This window comes from Colletotrichum siamense (assembly GCF_013390195.1).
Source record: "Colletotrichum siamense strain Cg363 chromosome Unknown KSG_Cg363_contig05, whole genome shotgun sequence".
Classification (NCBI taxonomy): Eukaryota; Fungi; Ascomycota; class Sordariomycetes; order Glomerellales; family Glomerellaceae; genus Colletotrichum; species Colletotrichum siamense.
In genome coordinates this window covers 1,936,961-1,964,164 of record NW_023501018.1, presented here as the reverse complement: position 1 = coordinate 1,964,164, position 27,204 = coordinate 1,936,961, and the positions used below count along the sequence as shown (strand labels likewise).

Genomic DNA, 27,204 nt, shown 5'->3' with positions numbered 1-27,204 from the left:
TAGATCATTTGGAGGATACCATTTTGTAGTGGCGGCCCGCGAAGGGTAGCCCGGTTGGGGGGAAAAAAGGATACGGATAGGTGTTGCGGATGACTTGCCCTTTGCGCGGCGAGACAGATACCCCTAGCATGGCTGAGCCATATAGGCCGCAATTGAGATGAAATGTTGGAACAGTAACCGCTCTGATCGTCCAATTGTCTCGTGATGTGCCCGCCAGTCCGGTCAGGTCGTAGACGCACGCCCTCCATCCCACGAGGGAGGGCGATCAGTTACCGTTCCAGGCAGTCCGATCGACGAGCAGCATTCGCGAGATGCCTCAGAGTTTTGCGCCTGTCATCTCTTTTGACTTTCCGGTCCAATGAGAAGGGGTGAACGTGTTGGCCGAGCTTGCCCGCAGGGGTTTGCAGAGCCCGTCAGCGTGCTTGTAGTTGGCGCTGGGGGACGTGACACAGACTTGAAACGGCACAGGAATAGGGCGTAGGTCTCTTTTTGGCGGCCTGTGATGTGTGAAGCGACGATGTCTGAGTTGACTGCGCGGACGGGGCTCAAACGTTTAGTTCCGTGCGGGAGCGGGATCCGCCGCCCGTTGCGCCGTTTGCCGTTTGCTGGGATGGTTTCTGTGACGGGACGACGGAAATGGAAGGTTCGTGGACGGTGGTGATTGGGTGGTGCGGTTGCTGGGCAACGCGCGGGTCTATTGACTTGCGACGTCATTGGGGGATGGTGGCAGCAGATGCAACTCGAGGAAGCGGGATGCAGAAAAAAAGCCTGCTAAACCAGGTCAGCATCCAGTGAGAGGGACTCACTGGCAAAATCCAAAAAAAAGAGGAAGCAGGGAAACCCGTGCTGGACCCCGGTTGGCATACTCCCCCCACCAACCACCTCAGTTGTACGCATCCCAGCCACATGATTTTTGGTTTCTATAGGAACAACCATCCACCACGCAGGTGGCCAGGCAACTCTTCTCTGCACTCTTCCCCATCCATCCGCAATCTGATTTTCCTGCCCTTCGCCTTCAATCTGAAGAGTGGGCTTAGCATTCCATCAACACCACGAGATTGTCTCACCGATATCGAATCTAACCTTTGCACCATCCATCGTCACCGAATATCGACACCATGGCTCCGGCCGTCGTCAACGGCCTGGCGCAGCACGCCCGCTCCGTCATCTCGGGCGGGCTCTCGAGCCTTCCGCAGACGGCAGACATCACGGCGAGAGGGTTCGACCCGGCCGTCGGCCCCCTCGTCGCCAGATCCATCCTCGCCGCCCGTGACGGCACGCCGGCGAAGGAAGACCCAAAGAGCGGCGTCACCAGCCCCGGCGACATCAACAACACGGCCATTTTTGTGCTGTTCGGCCTGATCGGTGCGGCCTTTGTCGTCACCGGCATCTGGTTCTTTTTCTGGGCCAAGAACGGCGGCTTCTACTTCAAGGAGGACGACTGGGACGACTACAAGTCGACCGTCCTGCGCCGCAAGGGACCCAACGGCACCATCCTATCCAACGCCACCAAGTCGACGAAGCTCGGGGGCGGCAGCGTGTACAAGGACTACGACGACAACCAAACCAGCATCTCGGGCACCACGCTGTCGGGCATCACTGCGGGCGCGAGCGACATCGCCGCCCGCGAGAAGCGTGAACGCAAGAAGGAGAAGAGGCGCAGGGAGAAGAAGGAGGGACGCCACAGCGAGAAGCGATCCCGCCGGAACAACGACGAGGCCAGCGTCCTCATCGACGAAGAGGCGGAGCGTGAGGCCAAGCAGCACCTGAGGTCGTACCGCCACGAGAGGCCTGCCCGCGTCGGCGGCATGAACAAGGAGTCGGAGTCGTCCGAGTGGGACGGCTCTACCAACCCCACCGAGTCGTCCGTGTCATCCAACCTGCTGTCGAACCGCGAGACGACGCCCACGTCGACCCCGACCAAGGGCGGCATCCGCAAGGTGTACAGCACGGCAGACCGCAACGAGGAGCGTGAGCGCCAGCGCATCCGCGCCGAGGCCAAGAGGCTGCAGGAGAAGGGCCGCTCAGCCGGCAGCTCCAGACGCGACTTCAGCTTCCAGCGCGCCAGCACGATCGCCGAGGACCAGGCCACCCGCGGTTACGCTCTGCCGCCGCCCCAGGAGGAGCCGGAGCCCAGCGTCCCCGGCGCCTGGACCGAGAGCGACATTACCAGCGCCGTCGAGAGCGACTACGGCAACAAGTCATACCACCACGTCATCCCCGGGTTGAGCAGCCAGAGCGCTGTGAGCAGCGAGTACGCAGACGAGAGGCGGAAGAAGAGACACGCCCGTCGTCACCGTGATCACTGAAGGGACTGGGTGGGGGGACAATTGGTTGGCGAGCATTGCAATTCTTGGCGTTGGGATTGATAATGAGGACTGGGACTATGTAGATTAGCACGCGTTCATGTAGATTGACGGATAAACGACTCACGGTATTGTCGGACGTATACAAACAAATTGTCATTCATTCGATGCGCTGGGAGGTGAGGTCGAGGTGAGGTCGAAGTCACGCTGTGGCCGTGCGAGCACAGTGTAAACGTCTTCTGGGGACCCGATTGGTAATGGCGGGGGCCGTTCTAGCCCCGCGTCGCCGCTGTCGGGGCAGTCGCTGCTGGTGAAAACACCGGATACCATGATGTCGCGATAAGCCCCTCCATTCACCCCAAGGAGGAAGCCCCGGTCGCCCCGACGAAGAAAACCAAAAGTATGTTGTTCTCCAGGACTTGGGCGGAGTGGAGCGCCCTGTCGCCGCCACAGCAGCCCCGACTGCCCCTCCTTGCACCGCGGCCGCCCGCCGAAAACTCAGAACTGACGAGCGTGTTGAGGACCCGACCACCCGCGTCAAAATGGCCGACGACGAGCAATGGAACGGCATGGAGAGCACCATGGAGGACCCGGAGGAGACCAAGGTCATCTTTTGTGCCCTGGACTCGTTTCTGTGAGTGTGGTCGTGTTTCTTTGGTGACCGCAGACTGACACGCGCAGCCAATATGCCAAGGTGGCTCACTTCAACGTCACTCACCTGAGGAGGCAGTCGTTCTACGCGCTGCCCCAGGCCCACTGGCAAATGCTGGCGGCCCCTCCCTTCAACTTCTTGGACACGCTGGAGCGCACGGATGAGGCCATCGACACCAACGCGGAGCTCGCGAGGGCGATTGCGCAAAACGGGCTGCGGTCCTGCGGTGGTGTAGACCCTGGCAGCGGCGAGCCCAGGATGCCCGACGAGTGGGTGGGCGTGGCCAAGCACAACGACACCGACAAGGCCCGGAGCACCCTCCGCCAGTTCTTCCGCGACTGGTCGGCCGACGGTGCGGAGGAGCGCCGCGCGTGCTACGGCCCCGTGCTGGACGCCGTCGCCCACGAGCGCCAAGACGCCGCCGCCGCCCCGCTGAAGGTGCTCGTCCCGGGCGCAGGCCTGGGCCGTCTCGTGTTCGAGCTGTGCCGCGCGGGCCACGACGCGGAGGGCAACGAGATCTCCTACCACCAGCTGCTCGCCTCCTCGTACATTCTCAACTGCACGACCGGGCCGGGGCAGCACACAGTCTACCCCTGGGTGCACTCCTTCTCGAACCACCGCACGCGGACGAACCACCTGAGGAGCTGCGCGATCCCCGACATCCACCCGGCCTCCGCGCTCGCGGCCGCGGGCCCGTCGGTCGGTTCCATGAGCATGTGCGCGGCCGACTTTCTCTGCCTGTACGCCGACGCCGAGCACGCGGACGCCTACGACGCGGTGGCGACCGTCTTCTTCCTCGACACCGCGCCGAATCTGATACGCTACCTCGAGACCATCCACCACTGCCTGCGGCCTGGGGGCGTGCTCATCAACTTTGGGCCCCTGCTGTGGCACTTTGAGAACAACGCTCCCGGGAACCACGGCAAAGACACGGACGGCGACGGGGAGCACGACTACAACAACTCGTCGGGCATTGCCGACCCCGGCAGCTTCGAGCTGAGCGACGACGAGGTCATGGCGCTGGTGGAAAGGGTCGGGTTCGTCGTCGAGCGCCGCGAGACGGGCATCGAGGCGCCCTACATCCACGACCGCGAGAGCATGTTGTCGACGACGTACCGGGCGAGTTTCTGGGTGGCCCGCAAGCCGCGGTAGCATCTTCTGTCACAGCGAATAGCATCATAGACGGGCATGGTAATACACATTGTTACTGTTCTACAATTTGGACACGTTCAGCTCCCCACGCTGCCACAGCGACCCTCCGTCAATCGCGATGACCTCGCCGTTGACGTGGGACCCGGCGCGGCTGGCGAGGTAGACCACGGCGCCTGCAATGTCCTCCGGCTTGCCGAGCCGTCCCATGGGGTTGCCCTTGCCGATCTTGTCGGCGCCGCCGGCAATCTTCAGCAGGCCGTTTGACATCTTGCTGGGGAAGAAGCCGGGGGCGATGGAGTTGACGGTGATGTGTCGCGGCGCCAGCTCCAGGGCCAGGTTCCTGCCGAGGTGGATGACTGCCGCCTTGCTCGCGCTATACCCGTACGTCCCCTGCTTGCCGAGCGTGCCGATGCCGAGGCCGGCGACCGAGGCCGTGATGATGACGCGCGCCGGGTCGCTCGTGTTGCCCGCCTTCTCGAGCAGCGGGGCGAAGAGGCGGATGGTGTTGAAGACGCCCTTGACGTTGAGGTCCATGACCTTGGCGAACGCGTCGTCGGGGTGCGAGTCGAACGCCTGTCCCCAGGTGGCGCCCGCATTGGCAAACAGAATGTCGACCTTGTCGGTGTGCTTCTTGACCTCGGTGAGGAGGTGCTCGACGCCCTTGATCGAGGCCGCGTCGGCGGGGACGGGGATGGCGACGGCGCCGGGGCTGCGGTTCGGGAGGGCGTTGAGTGCCTTGCAGGCCTCCTCGCACGCGTCGGCCTTGCGGGAGGAGATGAAGACCTTGGACGCTCCAGCCTGCAGGAAGCTGTGTTTGTTAGCAGAGTCAATCGGCGCAGGGAGCTAGACGTACGCTGAAGCGGCGTGCAGGCCCAGGCCGCGGGAACCGCCCGTCACGACGGCGACCTTGCCCTTGAGCGAGAAGAGGGACGGGAAATCTTCCAATTGAGCTTCGGCCATTTTTGCGTTTGAATGAACGAATACCACAAAGTGAAATTGAAAGGGGAGGTCGGGATTAATAACCCGGAGCTGCAACGCGCGGACCCCCCGGTCGGTGACGTTTGCGGGGGCGGGTTACCGAGCCTCGGCTTGAGCTCTGAGCTAGCCCCGGATTCACCGACCCACACCTGAACGTGGGGTGAAGCTTTTGTAATTGGCATTTTGGCTTTTCAATGTGCAGAATTTCAGCAGTTTGCTGTAAGGCACCGAGGGCAAGGGTATTGAGGCGCAGCAACATTCGTCATTGATATTGGCAATTTGGTACTAGATGCGATACGTAAATGTAAAAGAGATCCGGACACAGTCTCCCATGGTCTGTCTCCATGCCGGTGCTGGTGCTGTTTTGTGATGCCGTCGAAATCGCGGCGAATAAATCCATGAATGTCATAAATCGTCATCCGTAAGATGCAACATGAGATGCAACGTAGAATAGCCTTCAGAAGACTCAAGTTGTCGAGGGTGATTGCCCCTCAACGACAACGTAATATACTGCCGCAATCGCTTATAGCTGTGGCGGCTGAAACGTCGGGTTCCGTCGAACCCAGGATCACTGAGATCCTTTACAACTTTTGCTCCCAGCAGTAGTCGACATTCGCCCTGATGGTGGGGATTTCATCCTTTACGATGCTGCCGATGAAGAAGACCTTGATGTTGTGTTCAATCGTGGTGAGTTTTGCGTAGTTGACGCGCGACTCTTTCGAAAGCCGCTCGCCCTCAATGTTGAGCCTGGCTTTCACCGGGGGGAATCCGAGTTCCGGTTCTCTCGGGAGCTTGTAGGCGCTGCGGTTCCGCTCGTGGATGACGCCGTGTTTGAGGGGCTTCACGCCGCTCTTTCTGCAGCCTCTGCCTCCGTACGTGAGAATCGGCCTGACTTGTCAGTGAATGTCATGGTGTGGAAATAGGTCTGCTCACACGCAGGTCGAGTGGCCCTCGTCGGTTGCGACCACGATGAACCTTCGGGGTCCGACGTGGAAGTGGCCGCCCCACGGATCCTTCATTGACTGCTTGTCCGACATGGTCGGTGCCGCTTGCGCTGTGCTACCTCGAGGTTCGGACCACACGATTTTGAAGATCTACCATGTCAGCTTGAGAAGCACGGGGATATCGGACTACTCACTGCTCCAGGCTTAAACTTGCTCGACGGTTCGACTCTGTAGCCTGTTGATTGTTAGTGCGAACTACGGGTCACGACTATAGGCACGTACGAGGATCCAGTCTCTCCCCATAGGCGGCGAGCTCTTGGGCACCGACAGGCCCCCCCAGTGCTTTTGGCGTGACCGTACCATCGTCGTCCTCTTCTGGCGAGTAGGCCCCTGTTTGTGTCAGCCACAGCTACCAAATTGAGGGCGTTGCCATACCGTATCCCGAATCGGTAGACGATTCACCTTCATTCGCGTAGCCAAAATTATGGGAGTCGCTCGCTCGCATGGCCTCAATCTCCTCCGGTGCAAAGTCCTGTTGAGGATCGCCTGGGATTGTTAGCACGGCTTGCGATGCGGATGCGGGGGGCATACCCTGGTAGGCATCGGCTTGCGCATAGTCTGTCGAGTATGCCGTGTTTGTATCAGTAGCAAGTGCTGTACGGGCTTAGCGGTTGTGCTTCAATCTCAATGGTTCTCTTACGCTCTGACTCTGCTTCATAGGCTGACTGTGTGGTCTCCTGTTGCGCGCCGAAGAAAGGGTCTAGAGGCGGAACCTCATCCGGAGTTGGGGGTGGATCGCCTGAAGGGTCGGGCTCGGCTTCGGCGTACTCAGTCGGCTGGTCTTTTGAGCGTTTGCTCCTCTTCGTCGTATCTGCGTTGCGTTAGCCGAGCAGCAACACGCGGCCAGCAGACTCACCATGACTACTCCCGGCCTGTGACCCGTACGCATAGCCATAACCGCTGTCGGGAGTGTCTGACAAGGACAAGTCGTCCAGCCCATGCTGGATGTCTATCTCGGCCTGCTGGCGAGGTGCGGCCTCGTCCTGAGGCTGGGCACTCGACGCCCCCTCGTCCCACTTGTACTCGGTCTCGCCTATGACTGTCAGATTTTGCTCCAACACCAACGTTTCCACTCACCATTCCGCTTCATGCGGTAGCAGTAGTACTTTGAATACTCGGCCGACCACACCCAGTCACTCCAGGGGCTACCACCACCGCCATCGTGCTTCGACTTGTGTTTACTGGAGGAGCTATGCTTCGGCATAGTGGCATCGCGGGTCTACACTTTATGTGTGTCCCGCTAGTGAAAAGTGCCGATCCGGGGGGAGGGGGGAAAGAGTCCACAGCAAGTCGGGTTCGGGACTCGGGGGAGGAAACGGGTCCTGATGAAAGGGCCAGTTGAGCCGCAATGCAGAGAGAAGAGACAATCAGACGTCGATAGGCAAGTCGGGCCTGAGACGTCGGGGCCGTATGGAGGATAAATGCAGCAGGCCGCGGGCTTAATTGGTGGCAGCAGCTGCGCAGGAACGCGTGACGTATCCGGAGAGCTGTGACTGGCGAAGACTGGCGAGAGAGAAGGGGGTGGTGGTGGGATGGGATCTCAGCAGCAAAAGTCCTGCATTGCGTTGCCTTGCATAGCACTCCTCGGTCGTCAGTCCCAAGCCGGAGGGTTGGTGATCCCAAGCTTGAGTCAGAAGAGAAAGAGAGATGGAAGACGGACGGAGGAGAACAGAACGGAACAACGAGAGAGAGGGTGTGGAACGGCACGTCTGCCATATCTTTCCGGCTCTAACCCTTGATAAGAGCATGGCTCTCCATCCCGCTATCCGCTTTCCCACTCGACGTGGAGCAGCACGTAGCGGAATAGACGCCAGCTCTTGTCGCCATGAGGTGGTCTCATAAGGGACTGGTAGGAGAGGAGACAGACAGAGGAGAGACTAGAGTGACACCCCTGGCGCTGTGTCGTGCGGACGACTGGGGCCTGCGCATCCCCTCTGTATGAAGGCCCGAAGGCGGGCAGGGCCACTGGCAGGTTGTAAGCAGCGCGAGATGTAATTTGGGTACCAGGTACTTGCAGAGGATGAAATGGCAAAATGCAGACGACAGAAAGCAGGCTGTGGTTCTCGTGCGGGTGCGTTTATTGCTGGTGCAGAAGTGGAAGTGGTGTGGCCCACTCCCACCAGTAGCGAGGCGGGTTGATGTCGATAAACCCCGCGCTGCTAGTGACTCTTCACGTCCACTGTCACCTGTGTCCACCAGCCGGTGGACCGCCGAGACTGGAACGGGACCACCCCCCACGGCAGCAAGCGACCCCATTAGCAGAGCTACTGACACACCTATCGCCAGGGGGAGAGACGGCTAGTGCCCGCGAGGCAGGTGGATCCGTCTACCGAGAACGTGTGGTGTCCCGGGTACGGTGCCAGGTGCTGTGCTGATGCTGGTGCTGGTGCTGGTGCTGCTGATGCTGTCCAGTCTTTACCAGCCCAGCGTTGCTGGGTTGTCTGATGCTCATTGCTCGGTCAGCGGCCATCCCGGGTTGCACACGTTGTGTTCCCGCGGCATGCATCTCAAATTAGGTAGCCAGCCAGCCTGCCGCACGTCCGCAGGGAGGAAAGCATTCGCAGTGCGAGTAGCAGCAGCTGTGCAGCGCGTCCTGCCGGGGGAACGAAGGCTCCTGCAAACGAACAGAGCCGCTCTCGCTGGCTCGCTCGCTTCACTTTTTTCAGTCAAGGGCACAAACCCACGCGTCGTCGACTGATCCTCTCCAGCTCCTGGAGATATCGTCGCCTCGTCGGACCTCCGTCACACTCGTCGTCGCTGCGGTGTCCCAAGGCGATGGCAGATAATGGAACAATATCACGATCAGTACGCACCTTAGCCCGTCCCCATGGCTGCCGCAGACTCCCCCGACCGTCAGTCCTTACCATCGAGCCCGTCGGGGCATGGCCCATCCGGCGAGAATGACAGGTCATCTGACACGACACCCACGAGAGCTGTCGTCGCGCTCGACCTGAGCCCGCCATCGCCATCACCGTCACGTCCGTCTCTGCAATCGGACAGCATCGTGGAACACTCGCTCACTCCGTCGGCGCGACCTGGTCTTGTCTCCTCTCACCGCCGCGATGACGGCGGGTTCAGAGCGCCCGGCCCGCGTCCTCCGCCTCGCGACGCCGGTCCAAATTCCAACATGCCAAAACCTCCTCCGCCTCCACCACCACCGCCCCCTGGGAGCCGGCCAGCAAGCATCACACATCCCCGTCCACCACCACCGCCGCCGCCGCCGCCGCCGCCTCCGCCGCCCATGGCACGGCGAAAGAAACCCCTGGCCGGCACCATGCCATCATCGCCGCCCCTGTTGCTGTCTACAGATATATGGCAGCAGCCCATCACCTCGGACTCTGGGGCCAGTTCCGACGAGTCTGACGACTACTTTGATCAGCAGAACCGGACGGCCTTTCCTCCTCTCATGCCCACCGTCCAGTCACGCAAGGCCGTGGAGAGGGACCGGAGGAAAATCACAGACGTCATCACGAACAAGGTCTCGCGCCTCGCGCACTCTCGCAGCCCCGTTCCCAGCTTGGAGTCGGACGCATCGTCTGTAGCATCGACCATTTCGTCAGGGGATGACGGCGTGCAGCATCTGTGGGTTCTCATGAAGGAGCGTCGCCAGAGAGTCTACGGCATCAAGCAGGAGATGGCTAGCAGGCGCAGACATCTCCGCGAGCTGCGTCGGAGGAAAGACGAAGCCGACAACGCGTTCATGAACATGCTGCGCCCCATCCTCATCAGGGGTCGGCGGAGCACGCTGGGCACGTTGGACGACACCCTGGACAAGAGATTCGCCGACATGCAGAAACTGCGCACCGACTACCATTTCTTCGAGTCGGACTACGAAAATCTCGAGGTCAGTCTGGACGAGCAGGAGGAAGATCTCATCAACATTGAGACACGCTTCTTCAGCATCTTGGCCGCCGGCAGTACGAGCGCGGGGCAGGAATTCGAAATGGAGGATTCAGACGACGACGAGCTCGCGGAGCAGTCGAGCATGCCGTACGACTTGATGGGCATATCCCGCCACGGGCCCACAGAGGAGGCTCACCCGCTGTGGCAGGACCTCGTATCCGCCATCGGAGATCTGGAAAACGCCAAAGACGAGTATGGCGACCTGATTCTCATCCACGACCAGTACGCGTACGGCATCGAGGTCAAGAAGACTGCAGGCAAACGGCCCAACGCGGACGAGATTGAGTTCATTGACGGCTATCCCAGCGAAGAACGCGAGAAGCGGGAGAATGTCGACCGGCTGGCCGACGAGGTCAAACGGCTGAAGCAAATCTGCGAGGAGAACGGCGCGATGAAGAAGCATCCCTCTTTCCGGATAGCGTACGCCCTCGACCCTGACATTGGCGAGGACATGTCCCTCGACGACCTGGGAACCAAGACGGGGAGCGTCGCACACCCGCGGTTCCCGGAGCTCCTGTCCTGCCCGGACTACCTGCTCCGCCCGGAACCTCTCACGGCTCTCGGCAACCTGAGGCGGGCCGTGAGGCTTCCGGCGAACGACCCGACCAAGAAGCGGCAGTTGCACGCGGCCCAGAAGGAGTACGCCATTTCCAGGCTGATGAGCGAGTTCAAGGGAGACGACAAGGCGGATTTTGTCACCCGGTGGCTTCTGGATCAGCTGAGAACGTCGCCCCTCGCCGTTGAGTTCCTGTACACGACGTTTGTGCACGAGCACCGGCTGCGGATCGAGAACCGACACCGATGGCAGCAGGACGTCCTCTTCCACTGGTGGCGGGACGGCGCCGTCAAATCTCGCGACGACTTTATCGGGCCGCTGACCGGCAGTGGCATGGCATCTCCCGCGCAGGGCCTCACTCGCGACGTGTCCGCAGAAGTCGTCGAAAGCCCCTCGGCATCCTCAACCTCGCAGATGCCGGTCCAAGACGAGGAGGAACAGGCGTTGTCAGACACGCGGGGCCGACAGATGGAAGTCTATTGAAATTACTTTGTTAGCGAGCGACTAGGTTTACTTTTGGTTTATTGGCAAGCGTGTGTCTCAGCACGATGGCGGACACAGAACGGCATCGGTAGAATTGTTCGGGTTGGACGCATCTGGTTTTCATGTCCTTTTCAACCATCAGGCGGCTTTTTGATACCCCCTTTCAGACTGGTTACGTGGTAGCGGACTCCGTCGCGTCGCAGGATTGGCTTGCATTTTTGTGTTGATATTATGAAATACATGGGGACTGTTCACAATGCGTGCCCACCGGTTCACGGGAAACGTCGTGCTAATTAGCACCATGCCGCGCGAAGCTAGAAGCCGTTTCGGCTCGTGTTCTAGCACTCAACACCACCCGCCTAGCGCGGCGCGGGATCCTAAAAAGAATCCCCACACTTGCTCGGGACGAGCCATGGCGACTCGCGAGAACGGCCGACAGAGGTGCTGACAGCAGTGACAGGTATCGGGTACATGTTCGCTATCGGCTTCGAGGCTAATGCACCTGCGTCTGTAAAGGGTGAGGAGCGCAGCATGTGATTTAAGACGCGCACAAGGTCCCGCTCGGCTGCATGGGGACTTGGGAATTGTATGCATGCTCGCGCGGGGTTGCAATTTGGTTTCGCCTTTTTTTTTTTTTTTTTTTTTTTTTTTTTTTTTCTTCCTTTCGTTGGTGTTCCTCTCTGTTGGCGAATAGCGCGATGGTCTTCCCCAGCCAGAGAAGCGGGTTGCAACCATGGCGAAACGATTGATGGGCCAGCGCCACACAACAACCACGTCGCGGAACTTGGCCAACCAGACGCTGTAAACAGTGGTGTTTTTCTTTGGAATTTCATAAGCGGCGGCGGCTGACGGAGGTGCCGCCGACGGTTGCCTTGTGGGATCTGGCGAATCAAAAGGCCATAGGGCTGAAGAGAGCAGCATGTACAATTCCATAGCGGTCAAAACCTGCCGTCGGAATTCCAATGTGAGATCGCTTGCGTCGACGACGGGCGGGAGGGCGCCGGCGGTGGTGCCACGTTGGGAGTCATCTGTGCCGACGGCAAGGACCGACGGATAGGCAGGCTCGCGCCGTGGTTGCGCTGCATCGAGGATAGGGGGGTGAGATATGTTGTCATGATGTGTGTGTTCACGGGTTTGTTGGTGATGCTCAGCCTGATTTTGTGAGGGACGGCTTTCCCCTCCGCGAGTTGAGAAAGAGGCCCAGCTATTTTGCTTGAATTGGGCGCAATCGTATCCCTTCGTTGCGGCCAACAATCTGGTTCTCGTCGAGGCAGTCGCACCCAGGATCAGGGAAAGAGGCATGTTCACGATGCAGACGGGGGCCCCCGGCAAGCTAGAATGTCTTGTATCGCTCGCTCCAGCCCTACGAACCGATCAAGCGGGCCAGCTAGCTTGCTCGCGCTGCAAGCAAACCGCTTTTCCTTAAGAGAATCGGTATTGCAGAGCCTGCCGCAAGTTGTACGGCAACCTAGCCGGGAGTGGCTTGGCTTGGGGCGGTGAGCGTGTGGTTTGAAGCAGGACGCGATTGCTGTGAAGCTTTTTGAAACGTGCGAGAGAGGTGGGGAAACGCGCGGCAGCGGCTTGCTTAACTCTAAAAGGCAGTTTTTAGCTCAGGGAGTCAAAATGAAACAAGCTTTGGTTCTCGTGAGATGAGAACACCAAAAAGAATGCGTCGTATCTTCGCAAAAAGGAATCGTCGGCCGGTTGGAGATACTCCAGGCTGTTGCCTCGTGGGTGAATCGAACACCCGATCTCCTCATTACTAGTGAGGCGCTATACCACTTAGCCAACAAGGCTTGATGACTGAGCCGCGGAAACCACAACTTATGATCCACCGCAAGACATCCTCCCGTCTGCACCACGTTCCCGCGATGAAATGCAACTCATGTATTCGCCCGCAGGCCAACGCGCACTAAACAACCGCTCGCGCCTCTAATGTCGCCTTTTTGGCGTGACTAGATATGGTATGTGTGTTGTGGTTAATATACAGTGGTATCTCCTCCATGGGTAGTAGCCTCCAATTAGCCTATCCAAGACCCAGGAGCTCCAGGCCCCGACGCCGGAAAGATGTGTGTTTGTGTGTCTGTATGCACGGAATACTGTCCATGGTTCGTATGTGTAAATTTTTTAATTACCGTCTCCTCCATGGAGATTGGTTTATCCTTTGTTGTTGTTCATCCACCCCTACGCCACCGTCCGTCGCCTGAACAGAATCTCCGCGTTGGGATCCGGCGACTTGCTCATTACCATGACCATGGGCTTCGGCCTCGTCTCGCCGTCCTTGAGCTTGATGTCGTAGTTGAGCAGGAAATACGCCAGGATCATCTTGATCTCGTTCCCTGCGAAGAAGCGGCCCGGACATGCATGCTTGCCGGCGCCAAAGTTCATGTTGGTATCGCTGATGCTGGTGAACTGCCACCTGTTTGCGTCCTCGTCGGACTTCTGTCGTAGTTTGTAGAAGCGCAGCGCGTCGAACGTGTCTGGGTTCTCAAAGTATCGCTCATCGTGCGAGATGCCGGCCTGCGGTGCCAGCAGCTTGGTGCCCGAGGGCAGGTGGGTGCCGTCGGACAGGTCGATCGGCTTGATGACCTTGCGGATGAAGGAGGCTGCGACATGTTAGTCTGGTACACCAATAACAACAAAACTGCCACTCACTGATGTTTCCGGCGAGGCGCTGGGTCTCCTTCATAAAGCTGTCCAGCTTCTTCAGCTTGGCCATGCTTTCTTTCCTCGCCCACCCGTGCTCGACCTCCAGCACCTGCCGCGCCTCCTCGCGAAGCATCTCTTGCGCATCGGGGTTGGCTGCGAGGTCGTAGATGCAGTCGGTGACGAGATTGTTTGTCGTGTGGATCGACGCCGCCGCGAGGATGAGCTGCAGGTGCGCCTGGGACCTGATATCCGTCTTCTCCTCTGCAGGCAGCGATTCTACGAGCCACTGGATCAAGTCGTCGGGGGTCTGCTCACAGCTGGGCATCTCCAGATCCCGCAGCCGCTCCTCGATGACGGGCTTCAGCATGTTGCTCGCGAGGTCGATGTCCTTGGTGATCTGCCGCAGCTCCGACACCATGTACTGTCCGACGGGCCGCGCCCACTCCGGGAAGAGCTGCATCTTGACCACGGCCACAAAGACGTGAATGGCAAAGTTGATGCTAATGTCCATCCACTTCTCTTGGCGGTTGATGTCAGATCCCACAAACGCCCGGCCGCTGATCCGTGCGATGGCTCGCAGCGCGAACGGCTGGAACTTAACCGGCGTCCAGTCTAAGGTTGGTTAGCACGAACCGTGGCACACAAGGTTTGGAGCACGACATACCCTTGCAGTCGGGAAACTCGGTGGCGACGACGTACTCGAGCTCGCCCTTGAGCTGTGGCACGAGCCTGGCCAGATTCTGCGAGAGCTTGCATCGGACCAGAGTCGACAGCAGATCCGCGTGGGGGCCCAGCGTGAAGTTGGTGTACCGACTCAGCATGGCCTCGTCAACGGCCTCCGTCGCGCTGAGGACTTCTTCTGGCAGGCTTCTCAGCTCGCCGATGAGTCGCGCGGGGATGAGGACCTGCAGGCCTTCTGTCGCCTTGATCTGGTAGACGGTATCGCGGAACTAAGTGCACAGTCAGCCACGATCACCGCCAGCGCAATGGAAGAGCCTCACCTTGCCATAGCTGTCGCGAATCAACGTCTCCGCGTCAAACATCCACTTGGTCTTTGCCGCCTTGTAGAACGGCATGGGCAGCTTCTGCTTGCGCGATTGCAGCAGCCACGCGACCACCAGCATCGCGCTGATGGCGACGTAGTAGCTGATGTGCTTGCCCCCCGGCACCACCTGGGGCAGGTTGAGCTCCATGGGCATCGACGACATTGTGGTTGACTGATTCATCGAAATGCTGGATGAAGGGAAAGAAAGGAATCCTCAAAAGCAAATCTAACAGGGTATCAATCCAACACGCCAACACGACCAGAAGAAAAAAGGTACAGCGCCAGCGAGGCGGTAAGTCGAATTCGGATCGAGATCAGGTCGCAATGAGAGTCGTCTGCTGATGGAGACTTCCCGGGGCGGAGAGGGAAGTATGGCGACGACTTAGGTATGCCTCCAAGACATTGGCCATTAGAATCCAAGAGTTCCCAGCCAGGCCCTGCGGAGGGTCGACGATGCGATGGCGTCAAGGTTGGCGGCTCCAGGAAGTGGGAAAAGTCAAAAAGGACGAATGACGGCTGTCCAAGTCGGGATTCCGAGTTCCTGTGGCCGCGTTGCCCGTCCGTCGTCCCCGTCTCTTCTTCTCTGTCTGTCTCGCAAGCGTCGTCCAGCGTCGTCGTCGAGTTCGGTTTGCTGAGCGTTGTTGACCGTGTCCGTCGTGCTACCCGTGGTCCAGGAAGAAAATCAAAAGCCCAGACGCGAGTGACGGTGCAAAGGAACGGGACTCTACAATGATAAAAGTAAAACCCAAGGAGCAAAAGACGAACGAAAGACAAAAAGAGGGAAGGGGTAAAAAAGGATAAAAGTCGGAAATCGATACTTGTCTGCGCGTGCCTGTTTGCATCGCAGTGTGTACCCTGCATCAGCAGCAACGGCGGCGCGCGCAAGTGCACACACCAGAAACACAGACGACATGCAACGCAAAGCAGGCCTTCCCGCTTCCTTCCCGACAGCAGCGCAGGACGCTACGCAAGCCATTCCCGACCTCCTCCCATCGGTATCCATCGGGGCGGCGGCCTGGCGACCTGTGACCTGGAGGACCCAGGACAAAGGCAGGGACCGCTAAGCTTGACCTTGCGCCTGGGCCGGGCACGCTGGGTGAAATCTGGAGGGTTTGGGAGTTTGGACCGACTGGGACGTGATCGACTTCTGCTTCCTTGGGCGTCTCTGGCGGTTTCGCGGACTTGCCAGGCGCATCTGAAACATGGATGGTCAACAGGAGTCGTTCGGGAGCAGCCACCTCCGGATTTTTAGCTTGCTGCCCACCCCGTGCCTCGAAAGAGAAAAAGAGCCCCAAACATGTTCATGTTGCTGCTGTTGATGCGGATGTTTTGATTAGTCGTCATTGCGCTGTAGCAATTAGGCGCAGTTGAATCATCCGCATACCTAGGGTCATTTTACCAGCCGTTGTTGGTCTCCTCCGTCAAGCAAGGTAGATGGAATAAGTGATCGGATAAGATAAAGATCAAGATAAGGTATTCTGTAACCAAAATGCGAGGTACCGACGTCTCAGACAGGCGTCTTAGGTAATCCCTCTTCCAGGGGCGAGAGAGCCCCTACAGTACCTACCCCCAAGTATCCTTCAGCCTCATCACAGCCAATGGGATACCTCGGTGTACCTTCCCCACCTGCCCCTTCTGGCACGGATGCTGGCCCGACAGGGGCTTTCTCGGCTCGCTTACTGGCCGAGACGCGCCAGAAATTGTTAGTGTAGCGCAACTCCTCCACATTCATCCCATCTCCGACCATCTTCTGACCTCAACCCACCTTCTCGAAGCGCCGCCCACGACTCCCAGGAACCAACTATACGCTTCACAGTAAGCTTCTTCGACGCTTGCGCGGACCTCCTTTCCCTCGGATCTGCCCTGGTCCTGTTCCTTCTGGCCCCCCTCCCACCAATGCAACGCAACGTCTCTGGCAAACCCGAGATTCGCACACTCGATAATGAACCAGCCTATAGATCTTGCTGCAAGCCAAGTTCTAAACTCTAAACAAAAGAGTCCGACATCTCTCGCGGCCCAAGGATTTCGCCTGAGCCGCTCTCCAGACGCCTTCGCTGCCGTACAAACGACATCAAGCATCCCACGACATATCAACAGCCCTGCGTCTCGGAACCTGCCGCTGGGCTGTCGTTGCGGCCGCCATGGGCATGGGCGTCGCTGTCTCCGTCCGCCCTGGAGGGGTTAGGAGGGCCTTGGATGGGCGCCGTCGTCATCCCCATTCCCTGCGACTGATCAAACCTGCACCTCAAAGTCCCCGTGCTCCTGAGTACGCCAGCAGGAGCGACATTATCCAATGCCTCGCTGCCCTCGGCTTCCAAGAGAAACGCATGGCCTGCCAAGATGATGTCCAAGAATAGGCACAGGGGTCACCCTCCGCAAGGCAGGATTAAACGACAACCCGCAATGCTTAGCTGTTTGCTTGCCTGTCATCGTCGCCGGCTCGTTCCATCCATGTGTTCTAGCAACTGCCCGCCGCCGCCGCAGCAACGAGCCGCAGGGATGGCGATGCACAGTTGCCTGCCCACCTCCTACCGGACTTCAGGCCAGGCGGTTTGCGCTGGTGGCCGCGTGTGCATGCCGCCCTCCTTCTCCAAACAATGAGGCATCGAATGGATCTGCACGGTAATCTACACGCTAGGAACCTGGCTCCCGCAACCTTGAGCGCGTACGACACGCAGTCCACGCCAGGGAGGCGGCCTGTCCCTGGTCGTCGTTCTGGTTCTCCTGGAACCCCGCTTCAGGATCGTCGGGGCCGTCGTCGAGTGATGGGCGTCGAAAAACATGCTCACCTATTATGCTGCAGCTCCCCATGACCATGCGGGTCTCTCTCCGCCAAGACGGTATCCGGCGAGAAGCTTGTTGCAGTTACACATTTGAGCCCCCCAAAGGCGGGAGCGGTGCCGTCGTCGGCTCCGAGGAGGAGTGCGTGCACAAAACCCCGTGGGATTTCTTTCGCAGTCTCAAGTGCCGACCAACGACCTGCGATGTAACTGGCAACCGGTTTGGATCTGAAAACAAGAAGCGGTTCGGCCGCCGTCGGTCCGTCCTGCGCCTTGGTCAGATGGCCCGCAACAGTCTCCGATAGACATTGTCTCGCGGCTTTACTGCTACAATGCGCGACTTGGGCTGATGTTTGTGGAGGGCACTGACCGGACTCGTTGGGGGATGCCTTCTCGACATGGCATTGTGCGCCTTTCCCTCAAATGGAAATCCAAACGAACACACCTGAACTTTTGCATCTGAACCCGATCCCAAGTATCGGCTATGTAACCGGACGAGCAATATTGATTCGCTGGTGACGCAGGTTGATGACGGCACGGCACAAAAATAAACCAGCCTCGCGTCGCCTCGTCTGTCGCCATCCAGCCGGTTTGTTTATTCGATGCGGCTCAGCCACAGGAACGGTCTGGCCCGGTATCAAAACAACGGCCGTGACGTTGCCGCAGGTGATTGAGCCGCACGCACGCCCGCCGAGGAAAAATGTTTCCAGAAACGGCATTTGACAAAAACGTCTTGGCCCCACACCGAATGCTCCAAAAGAGAATGCGCGTTTGGCAAAAGACGAAGATGCGGCCAGTGTGGATTGAACACACGACCTTCAGATTGATTGAATGAAGTTTCTCGGATCGTGTTCCGCTTCAGTCTGACGCTCTCCCAACTGAGCTATGTCCGCCACGATCTTCGGGAGTAGCCGGACGCAGTGAGCGATATAATGCCTCCCTCCACTTCTTGCCCACATCGTCCATGTCATTAGTCGTGCAAGACGACTGTCTTTGCAACCTCTTTGACGAGCTGTCGAGGTCTGGACATGGCCGAGTCAGCCTCCTGCAGGCATGGCATAAGACCAGAGACAAGTCAACTTGCGATTGCATCCTCTCTTCAGACTCGAGCTCGGCCGTCTTCTCTCCCAGCCATCTAGAATCTCGACGTTAGCCCTGGACCCTGGACCCCACCCATCCGCTCCGCCCAAGGCCTAGCTCGCGATCCGCTGCCCTAAGTGGTTCCCTGCCCACGAGGCCTTTAACGACAACTGGTCTGGTGGTGTAGTTGGTTATCACGTCAGTCTAACAGGTCGAGCGCTTCTCTGAATGCCCTCGCCTGGCACACTGAAGGTCTCCGGTTCAAGTCCGGGCTAGATCATCCTATGGGCGATTGGTTTAGTGGTATAATACTCGCTTAGCATGTGAGTGGTCCAGGGTTCGATTCCCTGATCGTCCAGCTTTTTGACGGCGTCGTCGACATGAGGTCCGTCTCATGATTTGCGTTGTTCTTTTTTGATATTCGGGCGCCTTCCGGGCCTGACTCGGGGGACGGGCTGACTGGGACCGAGCTGTTGCGGGTGGAAACAATACCCGATGGCTTGGTTAAACTTGAGACTGGTTTCCGAAGCTTGTGACCGCGTCGTGCCGTCTCAAAACAGAGGCCTCGACGCGCCGTCGAGACAGTCAATGCCCACTGGCAGTTTTGTGTGTGGTTCCAAAGAACAAAACGTGATCGAGGAAACCTTCTTCGACGCTCGTGTCAAAAACTCACCGACTCGTGGCCCACGATGGTGCGTCGCGCGACCCGTGAGACCCTGACTGCGGGAACTAATGCGGGAAGAGAACCACCGCTCTTTGGGACGGCTGGAAAGGGTTTCTACGACACGGGCCAGCTCGACCATTGAGCAAAACGCAAATCTCCTCACTGTCGGAGAATTATCTGCTGTTCTCGTGCCTCCAGACGATCCGGCTGCCGCGTAGAATGCGGGGACGCGCGTCTTCGAAGGGTGCTATTCCTGGATCGCAGCCATCTTTGGTTTGCGGCCGCCCTGCACTCGCATGGCCTCCGTGGCTGTTCAAAGACAGGGCTGTCGACCTGAGCAGATGAAATGGTTTTGGAGATGTCCTCACAATGTCCTGCTGCTGGCGTGTGGTGGTGACGCATGGGCACGCCAACGACCGGAGCATCAATTCCCGACTGCTGAATTGAGTGCCTTCATTTCGTTCAGCCGCCACTTGACGACTTGGCCGCGGCCCGGGAATCCCTCATCGGAATGGCTCGGGTCGGCAGCTCGGCCGTATCAACACAACAACGACTTTTGATGAACACAGGTGCTGCTGACTCTGGACGAACGGGATGTAACTGACCTATGCAGGTCTGGATGGCGCAAAAGCATCATGCCACCCTGCAGCTGTTGTTCCGAGAATTTTCGACGTACTTGCTTTTTCCTCTGCGTTCCGTTAGTCAGGCTTGACTTTCGACGTGCATATGTTGACTCGCAATTCCGTCTCTTCTTCGGAAGTGCGAGGCAGTAAATAAATCGAGGAAGGTCGTAGACGAAGAAGCCCGAGCTTCCATGCCAGTGTATGGCGAAGGGGGTGCTTGTTTTTGCTTCCTGGTCTCAGCACCCATTGATACTTGCTAAGTATCAATGCAACTTCTTTCACACGCGAAGCCAGATTGGCGCTGTGGTGCACGGCGAATCGAACAGCGGTTGCTTCGGCATATGATGGGGCGGCGCAAGATGCCTCCTTTCTCCATGCTATACAACCAACCGGCGGCATTGGAACTGAACTTACAGCCATCAACGAACTGATCCGTTTGCCAGTTGCAACATTTCTTCCAGCAGCGTGCCACGGACGCATCGCCGGGCTAACATCTGCTAACCAGCACTGCCAGCGCAGTAATCTGATCGTTTCGCCGAGCCTATAGCGAATCCCGAGCTGCTCGGTCCGAGTTTGATCGGTCGATGGGCGGAGGACGCCTGCGGTACATGGAAAGGCCAGATCGACAAATGTGATGACCGTCATCTCGGTTCTCCGGCTTCCAGAAGCTCTCCAGACGTGTCGAAATGATTGCGAGCCAGGGGCTTGACGACAGCCTGTTTCAACCAAGTGGCTGGAAGAGGGAGGCTGGCATCGTGTGAGTCCAGACAAGCGGTCCCGGAAGCGACCCGAAATGACCGGGCAGCGGTCGCAATAAAGCCAGACTTGGTTCGAGCTAGGGGGCTTTATAGACCGGCAGCTACGACAACGTCCCCGGAAACGCAGGAACGCGTGCTTTTCACAGCGGCGTTCCCATCGGTGTGGAGAGTCAAGTGGCACGTCTTTGCACTGTGAGAGATCGACGGACCGGTGGGCTGTCTGGAGGGAGCTTCACGTGTGAAGACGAGGATGCTGGGGCAGACAGGGAGGCCTGATGATTTCAGGGGTCTGATTGTTGGGATCAACTTGACGGGATGGCTACACAGCAGGTGCTTTCGAATGCGGACCTGGGCGCGAGAAAAGCAACGACGCTGCAGACCGGCATTGGGAGCACGGGAACGTAGATTGGAGGTATGCGGCTGACGTCGACTTGAAGCGATATGCCCGACGACAGTTTCTGTCATTTGAAAATTTTCAGCTCCTACTGCAACCGCAAACAAGATTCTATTCCAAAGTCTGAAGCCCAGTTGGGGCACCGGGGAAGCAGGACTGCGAGCCGGCGAAATGTGGTTGGGCGCGTGAGACAGGGCTACGGTGGAAACTTGCTTTCCGATCAGGTGAGCGGTTGGGTGGGTGGCCGTAGTAGCGAGGCGTTGATCGGGCAATCAGTTTGATGAGAGACAAGCGAATAAAGTTATCAGATCGAACCCATGCTTGCCCATGCCGTGTCGCTGGGCCGCGAACCGTCTTGTGGAGCAGCTAGCCCAGGCCGGCGTCGACAAACGCGTAGAAATGAGGATGCGACAGTGACTTGGCGTAGGGAGACACGAGCGGGTCCTGGCCACGACAGGCCCAGAATCTCAGGTTTGGCGTTTGCGTTGGGAGGATTGACGTGGCTTCAGGGAGTTGCGGTGTGACCGGTGTCGGAGATGAAATCAGATTAGATGCGATTGATTTGATGAGATTGATAAACGGGCGATAAGATTGTGGCTTCGTGTTTGACCAGAGACCAAAAGAAAGTCAAACCTGACTAGACAGGGTGATTAGACGAAGGTCACGGACAGGGATCGGACGGCAGGGTCGGCATTCCGTTTGGCAATTGGACCTGTTTGCGGCGATCCTCGGTCTGGAGCGGCGACTCGATTGGCGTGTGATGTTTGTGTTGGCAGCGGATGTCGTATGCGCTCAACGAAGGGATTGTGACGTGGATGCGTGACGCGCGGGTAGCTTATCACGGCAGCGGACGGCGGAGGACACCGACGGAGCCGAGCCTGCAAGAGTGGCAGCTGCCGTCCACTTTCGAGATACGGGTGCTGAGCGGAGCGGCGCTGGAGCAGAACTGGAGCAGCAAAGGGCACGTGGAGGGTCGAGGACGGAATTGCTCGGTTCGGTCGCGGGCTGGGTGGCCGTACCAAGCAGCCGTTCTGCGCGAGCCGGCGAATTTTCCCCAATCCTTCCGCGGGTGTGCAGTGTCGCATTCCGAGGGTTTCTTTCGTCAGCGGTGCGCCAACACTGCCGTCGAAGGTGCTTGGGCTGGGCCGTGGAATGACGGTTGATGCGCAACAATTGGCACGCATCAGACGGAGATCCACTGCGCGACTGGCATCGGAAGACAGTGTGCGAGACAGTGTCCAGGGTCTGGATCGGGGGTGGAAAGTGACGGAATCCAGTGGCGACTCAACGGCTAATGGGGACGGGTAGTGGTCTGACAGTGGAAGAGATTTCCCGGCAAGTGGTTATGCTTGTGTTTATCGTTTGATGCTCGGTGAGCGGTGAGGGAGCATGAATAGGATATTGACCTGTTATTTTTGTCAGTGCCGTGTCATCGAACGAGCGTGGTGCGCGGAGAGAGATTGCTTCATTAGCCGTGGCCTCGTCGACACACGGGGCTGAGCCCATGGGAAAAGTCGGGGGGGCCGCTGTCCCGGACGAACCGTACCGTCTGCAACCGAGGGAGCACACGACGTCGGGGTGGCTGATCCAACGTGCTGGGCCACACTGTACGGTATAGATTGGAAGTGCGTAGCGTGGTACGTAGGGCATGTTGATATGCCGGCGACGTTGCGATAGCGTAATAATGCTGGGGACGGTAAAAGAAGACGCAAGACGGAGCTCCTCTTCCCCTGTCCCATTGACCGTCGACGGAGTGCTCCTGCTCCTCGGGCGGAGCTGAATTAGGGCGTATTCGTTAGATATGAGGTGGAGGATCATGGATGCGGCCACCTCATCGTGCGTAGCGGCTGCACGACTGAGATGGCGGCGGCAGATGGCAGGCAGAGCATCGCGGAGAGCGTAATTGAGAGGGGGAATGGCGAAATGGGCGTCGTCTCAATGGTCAGCGAACCCGGAGTGCAGCATGGTGAAGCCTAGCGCATCTGGTGATGGCAGAACTCCACACGCTTGTTCACCGTGTTGGTGCCGATGTTGGATTTCGCGAGATGCCAGTCGTCGCATTTTCCAGCGGTGCGGGACGAGTCCACTGCGGTGCAGCAGCAGTGACTGCCCACCTCAACAAATGTGGGTGTGGAAGGCACCTCGCAGTGACTCTAATTCTTCCCGGGTGCCGGCTCGGGGCAAGAACGCCTCGGTTGGCTTTCGAGAATGGGGGAAGGGCACGCCCGGCTGGTTTCTGCACTGTGAGCAGGAGCTGCCCGGGCAAGAACAGCCGGCAAAGGGGCAATGAGGCGCGGGTAGGTTGCCCTGAAAAGGGGAGAGGTGGGGTGGAAGGAGCGGATCGGAATGTGGAAGGAGAAAAGATAGGAGCACCGATCCAATGCACTTGCCATAGTCCGTGGTTTAGGTTATTTGTGGCAGTGACGGATGACAGTGACTGCGGCAGCTGATATGGCAGTCGTCTACGGAGCAGCAGGAGCAGCAGGAGCATGACTGCCCAACTTGACGCAGTAGCCAACTCTATCACTGGCATGGAAGCGACATCGGACACATCGTCTTCGCCCCTCATGCTCCTCGCACCTTCACCTTTCCAAGCAAAGGTAAGGCACGCACTGATGCGATGCGATTGATAACTGTGACACAGCACAGACAAATGCTGACGATGGCGCCTGTGCTGGAATGCGGCGGGCCATATTCAGTCTGCCGTATTGCTTTTTGTGCTCGTGTAATACATCAGACAACTCGGCGAATCCCTTGGTCATCATGCCAGGTCGTTGGTGTCATTCAAGTGCCCACTAACCCAGCCCAGCCCGATGCATGGTAGCCGGCGGCCCACTCCCACCGCCGCCAAGAAGCCCCAAAAAGTCTACCGACACAGCGCTGTGGACGCTGAAAGAAGCCCCCGAAGGTGCTCGGGGTTGGACAGTGTCCCTCCAGAGACCAGGACACTGTCCGGCTGCGGCCAGTCAAGGGTCACAGTACCATCGTCCGCTCGTCGACGCCGGTGGCGGCTAGGCCTAACTGGGGCATTCCAGGGTCCCCAGTCTGCCCAAAAACGGAGACTTTTCGACTGTCATTTTTCCTTGCTGCCCCCTCCGTCGCCTTGCCGATGCCCATTGCCTGCATTCTGCCTCCTCGTCGCTGCAAGAAAAAATACCAGCTGCGTAGCAAAAAGGCAAGAAAAATCAAAATCAACCTGGTACTGTACGGGTACGAGGAGCTACGACGTCCTCGGCTCGAGATCGACAAATTCAAGGGCCATTTTCTTTTCCAGGCCAGAGACGGGCCCTCTCCGTTTTTACCTCATCGACCTCCACGCCTCCAAAACCTTACATCTATTTCCTTCCCTCCCGCCTGAATCAACCTTTTCCTCCTTTCCCTTCCCCTCGCTGATATAACAACGGACTTCCGCTTATCTGATCAGACTTATCTGATCAAGAATTCACCCACCGGTTTCAGACACCAAGCACGCACGCACTGCACGAAAACGTCTATACACACATACACACACCCACGCTGCCTCAGCATGCTAAATAACTACTGACTATCTGCCCCCCGATCCTACCACCACTACCACCCGCGACCACTTTACGCCATCCTCCACGCGAAAATCTCCAACCCCCCTGTCGCACACCACAGTCGCGTAGGTCATCACATCCGCCACTTAAACAACCACCACCACAACACATTCGCGATGCACAGCACAATGGCCACCACTGCCATGGCCTCGTCATTGCTTGGCTCTACCAGCGGCTGCATTCCCGAGGAGCCTTCTGCGCCCTCGGCTGCCCCCTCGCTTACCTACTCCGAGGAGTCAGAGGATCAAGATGAAGAGCCTCAGCCTCCCCGCAGACGACGCGCTTCTACACGCCTCATTGCTCAGAGCCCTGCAGACATCCAGCGCATCACCGGCGAGTCCACCGCCGAGCTGATCCAGAGATGCTGCGGTGGCGGCTGCTGCATGAAGCTGGGCAAGAAGAAGGAGGGCGTCGAGTACGAGGCCATCACCTTCCCCGACAATGACGCATACAAGTCTCTCGCGCTCAAGATTGGCGAGATCCCTACGACCCTTACCAACATTGCCGAGATGCCCGAGCAAACCGTCTTCTTCGAGCCAGTACCGAGGTCTACCGTCAACGCGCCCTCGCCAACAGACTCGGCAATCTCTCTGGGTGCTGACGCCCCCAAGGACGACCTTGCCACCCTGCAGAGCAAGTTCAAGGACTTTACCCTCGACGGCATCGATACAACGAGGGAGCCGCCCAAGTTCGTGCAGCCGCACCCGCCCTACCATGTCTACGCCGCCCGCATCGACTCGACCCGCGAGCTGACCAAGCCCGGCGCCGAGAAGCGCACCTACCACTTCGACCTCGACATCACAAGCTACCCCGGCGAGGAGGACATGGATTTCAGAGTCGGCGGCGCCATCGGTGTGATGGCTCCCAACGACAAGGCCTGCGTCGATGACGTCTTTGATGCCCTGATGATTCCCCGTTTCATCCGCGACAAGCCGGTGCTCATGAAGACGACCCGGGGCCGCTGGCCGACCGTCTGGGGCGACGACCAGGCCCGCGAGATGGCCACGACCCGCCGTGACCTGCTTACCTGGTGCTCCGACATCCAGTCGTATCCCCCGACCAAGCAGCTCCTCCGCATCTTGGCCGAGTACGCCGCAGACCCCAACGAGAAGAAGCTTCTGACCTACCTCTGCGCCGCCGAGGGCCAGGGCGTCTTTTGCGATTTCCGCACCGGCCCGCATGTCTCCCTCTCCCAGCTCCTGAACGCATTCCCCAGTTCGCACCCGCCCCTGGACCTGCTGCTGTCGGTCCTGAACCCTCTGATGCCCCGCTTCTACTCGCTCTCCAACGACCCGCACGACGCCTATAAGACGCGCGACGGCAAGGTCCACCGGCTGATCGAGATTGCCGTCACGGTTCATGAGACTGCTGACTGGCGTCGCGGTCTCCGCACCGGTATCGGCTCCGGCTTCTTTGAGCGCCAGGCCCAGAGATGGCTCAAGGCCAAGGCCGCCGGCGAGACGCCCGAAGTGTACATTCCCATGTTCAAGGGCCTCATGGCCAACCCGCTCGCGAAGCAGTTCGTGTCTGACGGTCCCATGCTGCTCATCGGCGCCGGTGTCGGCATCGCGCCCTTCAGGGGCTTCGTGCAGCGTCGTCTGAAGACGGCCAACTGCGCCAACAAGGTCTGGGTGCTCCAGGGCATCCGAGACTCGCTCGTCGACGAGATTTACAGCGGCGAGTGGGGCGTGCACGAAGACGAGGTCAAGCGTGTCGTGCAGAGCCGTCGCGGTGAGAGCCGCTACGTCCAGGAGGAGGTGCGCAACCAGGCGGACCTCGTCTGGTACATTGCCAACGCCGTCGACGGTCGTGTCTTTGTCTGCGGCAGCTCCAGGGGCATGGGCGAGGGCGTCGAGGATGCGCTCGTCGACGTGGCCATGCAGAAGGGCAACCTGGAGCGGGAGGAGGCCAAGAAGTACTGGGAGCTGAAGAAGGAGGCCGGCCAGTACATCGCCGAGACGTGGTAAGGCGGGGCCGCAACCTTTATATGCAGACGCAGTGCCCGCATGTCCCGAAGAGTGTGACTCGGGGGGCAAGCAGTATATGAATGGGGCGCCTGACTGCTGACGCGGTCGATCACTGCTGTGCCGCGGACTCGGCTTTTTCGGGGAACGGCTTCGGTCATCGGACGTAAGATGTTAAAAGCATCCAGCCGCGCCTGGCGACGAAAAATAAAATACGAGAGCATGGGGGGACTAACATACCACGCGGGGAAAAGCACCTAGACGGCGTTTCGGGTGGGTTGATTTTTGTTTGGCAAGACTTGTACTGTTGCGAGACAGGGATTTTACACGGGGTTACTGGGTGTGGGTTGCATCTAAGACGGCCCTGGGCCACTGGCAAGCATTCGTTGGATCAGGCGTTAATGCTGAGCGCTGAGTACATATGTAGTATCATTGACTGGTTCTTAAGCGACGCTGGTGTACATCTCATGCGTGATTCACGTGAGTGACTGGCCGGCCTCGGAGTTTGCTTGGAACGGCTTCATCAACCGTCGTGGCTGAGGCAGCCTTCGGCGAATTCTCACTAGTCCTACGCATCGCGGACATAACGCTGGGTCGGGCTCAGCATCATCACCGAAATTGGTGAGCACTGCCGG

General features: G+C 58.7%; 8 protein-coding genes across 8 annotated transcripts; 4 read left to right on the top strand and 4 right to left on the bottom strand.

Annotated features, from left to right (window-relative positions):
- Positions 1-1,118: 1,118 nt before the first annotated feature.
- On the top strand, positions 1,119-2,309 carry CGCS363_v008124 (uncharacterized protein; the record flags this gene model as incomplete). The annotated part of the gene is made up of 1 exon (XM_036639973.1): positions 1,119-2,309. One exon carries the CDS (start codon positions 1,119-1,121, stop codon positions 2,307-2,309), a length of 1,191 nt encoding a protein of 396 aa, XP_036494932.1.
- A 539-nt stretch (positions 2,310-2,848) lies between these two features.
- CGCS363_v008123 (Carnosine N-methyltransferase) lies at positions 2,849-4,110 on the top strand (the record flags this gene model as incomplete). The annotated part of the gene is made up of 2 exons (XM_036639972.1): positions 2,849-2,940; positions 2,988-4,110. 2 exons carry the CDS (start codon positions 2,849-2,851, stop codon positions 4,108-4,110), a joined length of 1,215 nt encoding a protein of 404 aa, XP_036494929.1.
- A 60-nt stretch (positions 4,111-4,170) lies between these two features.
- rhlG-5 (Rhamnolipids biosynthesis 3-oxoacyl-[acyl-carrier-protein] reductase) lies at positions 4,171-5,070 on the bottom strand (the record flags this gene model as incomplete). The annotated part of the gene is made up of 2 exons (XM_036639971.1): positions 4,171-4,918; positions 4,964-5,070. The coding sequence occupies 2 exons, from the start codon at positions 5,068-5,070 to the stop codon at positions 4,171-4,173; spliced, it is 855 nt and encodes a 284-aa protein (XP_036494930.1).
- Positions 5,071-5,669: 599 nt separating this feature from the next.
- Positions 5,670-7,296, bottom strand: CGCS363_v008121 (uncharacterized protein; the record flags this gene model as incomplete). Its single annotated transcript, XM_036639970.1, has 9 exons — positions 5,670-5,976; positions 6,022-6,182; positions 6,227-6,267; positions 6,315-6,422; positions 6,468-6,578; positions 6,624-6,686; positions 6,733-6,903; positions 6,949-7,125; positions 7,170-7,296. 9 exons carry the CDS (start codon positions 7,294-7,296, stop codon positions 5,670-5,672), a joined length of 1,266 nt encoding a protein of 421 aa, XP_036494728.1.
- Positions 7,297-8,919: 1,623 nt separating this feature from the next.
- CGCS363_v008120 (uncharacterized protein) lies at positions 8,920-11,034 on the top strand (the record flags this gene model as incomplete). The annotated part of the gene is made up of 1 exon (XM_036639969.1): positions 8,920-11,034. One exon carries the CDS (start codon positions 8,920-8,922, stop codon positions 11,032-11,034), a length of 2,115 nt encoding a protein of 704 aa, XP_036495109.1.
- Positions 11,035-13,218: 2,184 nt separating this feature from the next.
- On the bottom strand, positions 13,219-14,891 carry ATR2-7 (Cytochrome P450 monooxygenase ATR2; the record flags this gene model as incomplete). The annotated part of the gene is made up of 4 exons (XM_036639968.1): positions 13,219-13,640; positions 13,690-14,295; positions 14,348-14,633; positions 14,685-14,891. 4 exons carry the CDS (start codon positions 14,889-14,891, stop codon positions 13,219-13,221), a joined length of 1,521 nt encoding a protein of 506 aa, XP_036494059.1.
- A 2,464-nt stretch (positions 14,892-17,355) lies between these two features.
- Positions 17,356-17,908, bottom strand: CGCS363_v008118 (uncharacterized protein; the record flags this gene model as incomplete). The annotated part of the gene is made up of 3 exons (XM_036639967.1): positions 17,356-17,452; positions 17,518-17,774; positions 17,879-17,908. 3 exons carry the CDS (start codon positions 17,906-17,908, stop codon positions 17,356-17,358), a joined length of 384 nt encoding a protein of 127 aa, XP_036494058.1.
- Positions 17,909-24,721: 6,813 nt separating this feature from the next.
- On the top strand, positions 24,722-26,572 carry CGCS363_v008117 (putative FAD-binding protein; the record flags this gene model as incomplete). The annotated part of the gene is made up of 1 exon (XM_036639966.1): positions 24,722-26,572. One exon carries the CDS (start codon positions 24,722-24,724, stop codon positions 26,570-26,572), a length of 1,851 nt encoding a protein of 616 aa, XP_036494790.1.
- Between the last annotated feature and the right edge of the window lie 632 nt (positions 26,573-27,204).